Source organism: Cariama cristata, unplaced genomic scaffold (genome assembly GCF_000690535.1).
Source record: "Cariama cristata isolate BGI_N322 unplaced genomic scaffold, ASM69053v1 scaffold45750, whole genome shotgun sequence".
Taxonomy (NCBI): Eukaryota; Metazoa; Chordata; class Aves; order Cariamiformes; family Cariamidae; genus Cariama; species Cariama cristata.
The window spans coordinates 3,077-10,028 of record NW_009597235.1 but is presented as its reverse complement, the minus strand read 5'-3'; the positions used below and the strand labels follow the sequence as shown (position 1 = coordinate 10,028).

The window sequence follows — 6,952 nt, the reverse complement described above, 5'->3', positions numbered from 1 at the left end:
ACACCACAAACATATTCTTTATTAATGATCATAAAATGATTTTTCATTCATGCAAAAACTTAAATTACCCAGAGAAGCCTTTCTTTACTGTAGGTGTTCACCAGCCTGCAGGAGAATAAATACATTTCTTGCATCATAAAATAGCACTAGTTGCTCTAACTACATAAAAATAATCTTGCTCACTTTATGAACAAATCAAAATTCCTGTTCGGTCTTCAGGCTCTGTTGCACAGTTGGACTGCAAAGCCACTTCAGAACATCCCTCTGCCGTGTCAGGGGGAGCTGAAGTCACAGCAGGATGTCAGGGCCTTCATGGGTCTTACTGCTTGCCAGATGAGGATTTTCCCCCAGCCAGGGATCGGCTGACTTGATCATCTCAGCATCTCGGTTCTGTTGCTCACATCCTGGAGCTGGCACGCAAGCGATGGGACCAACTGTGAGCTTCTGGGTGCCCACAAGCGCCCGTCTTACTTGGGGCGTACAGCACACCCTGGGCTTGGATGGTGTCAAAAAATACTGTGTTGCTGTCTTTGTGCCCCTACCCTGGGACTGGATTTAGGTCTGAAATAACTTCTTTTAAAATTGTCAAATGCGTTTCTCTACAGAGCGCTCTTTTTGTTAATTGGGTTGATCTGTGTGACGAGAACCTTCTCTTTATCTGTAACAGCTTGGTGACCCATTGCTAAATAGGAAACTGCACGTTGGGAGACTACAGAAACACATTGTGAAATAATCCAGGGGACTTCACTCCTTTATGTTTAATGTCACTTTATTAACCAATGAGCCTATTTACATTTTTTTAAAGGTTGCTAAGTGTTGGTTTGTAAGAGGTAAGTGCAGGAGGTCTTGACTGCGAAGGGGAAGGGGCGAGGAGGGGAGGGTGTGAGGTCAGCAGCTTGTATGTGCAACTGCACTAATGCTTCCTTTTGTGGTGACTGCGAGTCGCGTACCTCTGAAACGTAGTACTTGTGCGGAGGGCATCAGGCTTTGCTTTGGTAGCTCTGCAGATGCGAGAATGCAGAAACTACACTGGCACTGCTCCAGACTCATCTCCCCCTAAAACTCGGGAGGTTTTTCAGTGCGAGACGGTGCTCACGGCCTCAGCCTTGTTCCCTCCAAGTCCAAGTGCTTTCCTGTGGCGTGCTCTGAACACACCCATGGGATCGCTCACTGCTTTGGGCACTCCAAAACCTGCTGTTGCTTGGGTTCAATAGCAGTTACTATTTTAAAGTAACACTTCACAGATTTTCAAAAAAAGAGTTTTGGAATTGTTTCAACTAAGCCGTAACCCCAGTTGAGTTAATACACCTTTTGCTGCCTGCCTGTGATTAATCTTGGCAAATATTGGGCTCTGCTGCTGCAGAACAGGTCGAGCAATCTGGCGTGCTGCAGGAGGCAGAACTGGTTCTGCTTCAACATGTACCAGCAAACAAACCCTACCGCCAGTTCTGGGGGAAAGCACTCGCTCACGTAACCGGCTTCTCTGTTGTTCTGGTTGCCTGAGACACGGATGCATTTCGGTCTGGGATGGTGCACCATCTCCTCTTTTCCTTCATAAGCAGGCCCATGAACTTGGTGAATATAAATTTCATCCTTCCTTCCAGAAGTCTGTTCTGTAATTATGATAATTTTTATCCACTTAAGCAAAAAGTGAATTAGAACTTTTTTCTAAATTAGCATGGGGAGAGGGCAGGGAAGTAAGCCTTTAAAAAAAGGCAAAGTGATATCGAATACACTTATAATGTATTAGTGGGGGGAAAATACAGGGAAACTTTTTTGACTACATTAGGATATTTTAGGCTATTAGCTATCATGTTTTCTCAAATGCCTTTTCCCCCTTGGTGCAAACGAATAGAGTGGCACCAAAATAACGGAGTCTAATGTGGAGCCAGTTTGTGTGTTTAGAAAGGTCCGAGCACTTCTGAACTGATGTATTTAAATTGCTTCAGCTCCCTGGGGTTGGATGCAGTGTACTATCTGCTATGCCAATTACGCTGCTGCAGCTACAGGGTATAGTTAAAGTGGTAGAGCCTCCTAGTGCTCATGGAGGCTAGAGTAGATCTGTTATCCTGGTGCATAAGTGAGAAAAGGGGACTAAGGTTTCCTGGTGAAATGTATAGTGTTGTAATGCTCCTTCTTGTAGTGACAGGCACTGTATCTAGTCATACACTATAGTTGTTGTTGTTAAGAAAAAATGCATCAAAAGGAAAACTTGAACTTTTAGAGGCCTGCACTGAAATTTTCTTGTGTAAATGTGTATTATTCCAGCCTTTCTTTAGGAAGAAGAGAGAATCGTCCAAGTCACCTAGGTATGGGTGTTCTCCTTGCAGTGGAGGGGTAAGATTTGAGGCATTTTGCTGTCACACAGCCTGAGCTGCTGCACCTTGGGGCAAAGAGAGGGAAAGCCTCACCTCTGCCTTTGCTCCTCGGAGGTCTGAGACAGCTATTTTGGCAGGAGAGGGCTTAGAATAATAGATTAACACCTTTCTTGCAACCAAACTCTCACTGAGGGTAGATTTAAAATAATAATTTGTTGCAATCCTGGGTACGTGGCTTCACATATTAAAGTGATGTGCTGCACACAGCCTACATGCGTCCCTAGACAAACAAAGCTACTGCAGAGACTGCTAAGCCAGAAATGTCATTGTGCAAGCAAATGACTTTTCGTAGCTCAGTGGTTTTGTTTTAAACAAGAAGTGGAATCAGAGCTGTCAGGAGTAACAGGTGGAGAAGTCACTCTCCAGAGCATAAAAAAGAGTATTATTCCCATTCAAAGAGATTTAAAAAAATAATTTTCACCAAAATCACATCAGCCTGTCAAACCAACTGCAGGACAACAGGGCCGTATAGTCCCAAATCACAGCAGACAACCACGGAGGAGACTAGCTCATGCCTTTTGCACCAGAGATGCTCTCAGGTCATCTTTTTCCTCATAGTTTTTGGTGTTCTGTTTTCACACACACACACCCCCCTTTAATTGCAGTACATTTTCAGTCTTAAATTCTATTTATTTTTTTGTTAAATCAAGAATTCAGCTAAAACTGTAATGAGTTTCTGATTCTTTGCACTGAGTGGAAACCTGAGTGGAAGACACGAATGGAGACTGTTGCACTGATTTCTCAAAGATAGCTGGTTGAGGTGGGTGCCTCTGCATTTGAGGGAAATAGAAAAAAGGGTCAGGAAAAATGAGGCCAGCTCTAGAAGCAAAAGGTTTTTATTAGCTTCTGATATTTCAACCCTATCTACTTAAACTGCAGCTAGAACCAAAAAACATCTTTGTAAAAAGACTACCATAATCCAAAACAATCCATAAAAGTTTTCTGCATGTATTAAAAGTTTAAATTCAAAAAGAACTTTTCAAGGTTTCATTTTCTAACAGCATCTTCATAGAGATAATATCCAAGTTCTCTTCCTAAGTACAGATACAAGGCAAACAAGCATCCTACAAAAGAATCTATGGAAAAAGGTAGTGTAGGAGGGAAATTAAGACAGTGTAATAATCCACTACCCAGACACACAGGTTAAATGTAACACAACCATACCATCAATGAAATATTTAAAAATGAAAATAAATTAAGGTTACATCGAAGTTCCGGCTTTACTTTTGTTGTTTAAATCCTCAATATAGTACATACCACTGCATTATGAATCATGGCAAAGACTTAGCACTAGCATTTAAAAAGTTGCTATAGAAAATCTTTTATGAAAATAAAACAAGACCAAAGATACTTGTTCACACAACTGTATGATGGCTATAGAAATTCCACTGAATCAGTTATTCAAACTAGGGCCACTTATTTTTTAAATCACTGTGAATTTCTGTAAGATCTTGGTTGTAAATCTGAACAGCCATGATAAATGAAGATGAATGTCAACGAGCAGTGATCCATACATTCTGGCTGAACAGATGCTGTCTTACCCCTTTCATTGCTTAGCCAAGCTGCACATTTTGTTCTCCCCGATACCTGCACCCCAGCAAGAATGCAGTTTTGCAGAGCATAGTTTTTTGGTAGCATTTTGACATCTTTCTGAAAACCAAAATCTTGTTCTTATAAGGCCCCAGTCACTATATGAGCAATGTGAACACAGCCTTAAAAGGCTTTGTCAGTGTGCTGCTTTCTCTCTTACACATGATGCTTCAGACTCATTTGCCATTTGTAAGTCAACTGCTTGTATGTATCATCATAGTATATTGCTATTTTTCTAGAAAACATCAGTAAGCATCCCAGCTCACTATTACTACACCCTTCCCATTAACTGTAACTGGACAGGGAAGACCTAAGTGGTGCTTTATAGGACTTGCTCTACAGATTTAAAGTAGTCCACCAAACAGGAAAGCAAACTCCCTCCATGGCCTTTGCAGTTTTATAGTATGTAATGGAGAAAACAAAGGGCTTAAATACACTAAAAGGTATTTAAAAGGCATTTTACCTAGTTATGAGTTTCTGATACTACAGTGAACCATTCTGCTGGATTCCTCCCATATGCAAACTGTAAGAAGGTAAGTGAATGTTTCTGTGAAAATGCTATCTCTCTAATACTAAGCTCCTTGTTGACTATGAATTTAGATCTGCATTTATTAGATAAATATTTTTCTCCTCCAAAAGATGTAAAACAAATACCCTAAGCAGTTTCTGGTTTAATTGAATCAAATCTTCAGTGTTAAACCTAAAAAGAAGAAAATCTCCACAAAACGATGGTTAGAAGAACAGAGTTTTTGCTTGGTTACTGTATGGGCACTGCAGACAAGCTGCGCCTTGACAGTTCATTTCATAAGGTTGCAACAGTGTCTACTGTCCGTTGTTTTCTGGATTTGTGGTGGTGGTTTCAGTGCCAACAGGTTGCACATTGTCTGCAAGATTGTGCGCGTGCTCAAGGAACAAGTCTTTCAGTACGCTCAGCTCCTTGGTCAGGAGCTTAATTTTTGCCTCTAAACGTTCATTTTCTTCTTTGAGCTGGTTGACCCTTTGCAGTGTGTCTTGTGCTTTCTGCTTGCTTTTTAACCGGCTCTTTCTCACTGCCATGTTGTTTCGCTGTCTGCGCTGACGATACTCATCACTGTTTCTATCCACAAAGGAATTCTTCTTTCCCTGTTTGCTTGGAGGCACAGCTTTGCCTCCGCCACCAGGACTAACAGGCACCAGCTGGGGAACCTGCTGCAAACCACTGGTGTGTGCTTGGGTGTGAATCACGCTTACTCCGTTCGGATCTGTAGTGGTGTTCTGTTGGGATGTCTTGCTCATTTGGACAGGCTCTTCTTGGACACAACAGAATTTATTAGGAGACTGAAAACTGTTATGTTTCTAGAAGGTGTTTCCAACAAGTCTTCACATGGAGTAAAGGGCAAGGTGAACCTAGTAGGGGAAAAAAAAAATGCTATTAAAGGTGCTGGCTTCAGGTACAATGTTATACATCACTGGCTTTAGCATAAGGTACTGATGGTACATCTGGCAATAACGCATCACAACTGTGCTGGAAATAGACAAGCTGCCAACTACATTTCAGAAACCTCTCGAATGTATTTGGATTGGAAGGGACTGTTAGTGGGTCATCTAGTCAAGCTGTTTGCATTGTTCACTGGCTTTACTCAATTATTCCAAAGCCATCCCTGATGGATGGGTGTCTAGCCTAGCCTCAAATATCTCCAGTTTCACAACCTCTGTCTTGGCAACAGGTTCCACTGTCTAACTTTTCCTCCAGTTATATAATTTTCTTAATTTTCAGACTGGAGTTTTCCTTCTGCAGCTTAAACCTATTAACAGCCTGACTCTTGACCAACAGGAGTACTTGATCCTTGTCCTCTTCAGATCATTCCTCTGGGTGTACACACAGACAAACTCCTTCCTGGTCTCTCTTCTCTGGAGTGAGGGTGCTCAGACTGTCCCACCTTTCCTCGATCATCTTACAGCACTTGCGTTTGAACATGATGTCCAAATTGATGACTGTTTCAAGGTCTCACTACTACTGAGTGGAAAAAAAAAAATCTATAGATAAAGGTAGTGTGCTGCAAAGGCTGTGACTGAGTGACATTAAGGGAAGCCCTTCAACTACAAGCAAGGTAAGACAAGCTAAGCCTGTAACAGTATGTAATGAGCACGTGGGACAGGAACACAGGGCAATGGCAATGTGAGAATCACTACACAGAAAAGACAGGGGACTGTTGCTGCCCATAAGAAGACAGCAGCCACAGCTGACTTGCCCACAAAATACGTTCCCCTGCTGTAGCTCCCGCACCGATCATTGTCCACTCTCCTTTCCAGCAGACAAACAGGCCTGACGAGCAGGACACCCTCTCACCTGACTCACGTTCTCCTGCTCCTGACCCTGCTGGTAGTGGCACAAAGAGGACTCCACCACCACAGCTGCTGCAGGGACACGGCCCTGGCAAGGTTAACAGCTGCTCCCCTTCTCTTCCCACCTCACGGGATGACCTCCTACATGTCTGGGAGAGAAGAAGAGGGGAGGGGCAACAGGGTTGTTCTAAATTCCTGAAACTCCTACCTATGGCTCCAATGAAAAGTACTCTGTGACCAGTCAAACGAGTGTTGATTTCTTCTTGTGTTAAAGAAAAGTATCTAAACTGGCATAAAACAATCCTACTCCAAGATCAGATTGCATTGCAGCGGTGCAGCCCTATGCTGTGTCACACACATACAGGCCATATCACACAGCTAGTGTTCATCATCCTCCTTGCCCATCCTCAAGAGGACCCTCTGGGAAAGGAAGCAGTTGTAGTTAGCGGTGGGCAATGCTAACCGCCCAGTATTGGCAGCATCCAGCCCAGGGGTTATGGCTTGCATCACTAACAGCACAGGAGATGGATGACTGTACTCCTGCGTCTAGCTGATGAATGGATGTGGTGAGATGTTTGTAAATGAGCTGCTCTGTGTCACTGGTCATTCTGAACTCAGGGGTTCATCACCTGTTTACTGTTCTTGTTTGTTTTTCTCAG

General features: G+C 42.9%; 1 protein-coding gene across 1 annotated transcript; it reads right to left on the bottom strand.

Annotated features, from left to right (window-relative positions):
- Positions 1 to 4,692: 4,692 nt before the first annotated feature.
- CEBPG (CCAAT/enhancer binding protein (C/EBP), gamma) lies at positions 4,693 to 5,358 on the bottom strand. Its single transcript, XM_009708774.1, has one exon. The coding sequence runs from the start codon at positions 5,241 to 5,243 to the stop codon at positions 4,791 to 4,793; it is 453 nt and encodes a 150-aa protein (XP_009707076.1). The 5' UTR covers positions 5,244 to 5,358; the 3' UTR covers positions 4,693 to 4,790.
- Between the last annotated feature and the right edge of the window lie 1,594 nt (positions 5,359 to 6,952).

Coding starts and splice junctions, on each gene's coding strand:
- CEBPG (XM_009708774.1), bottom strand. CDS start 5,243: ATGAGCAAGACATCCCAACAGAACACCACTACAGATCCGAACGGAGTA.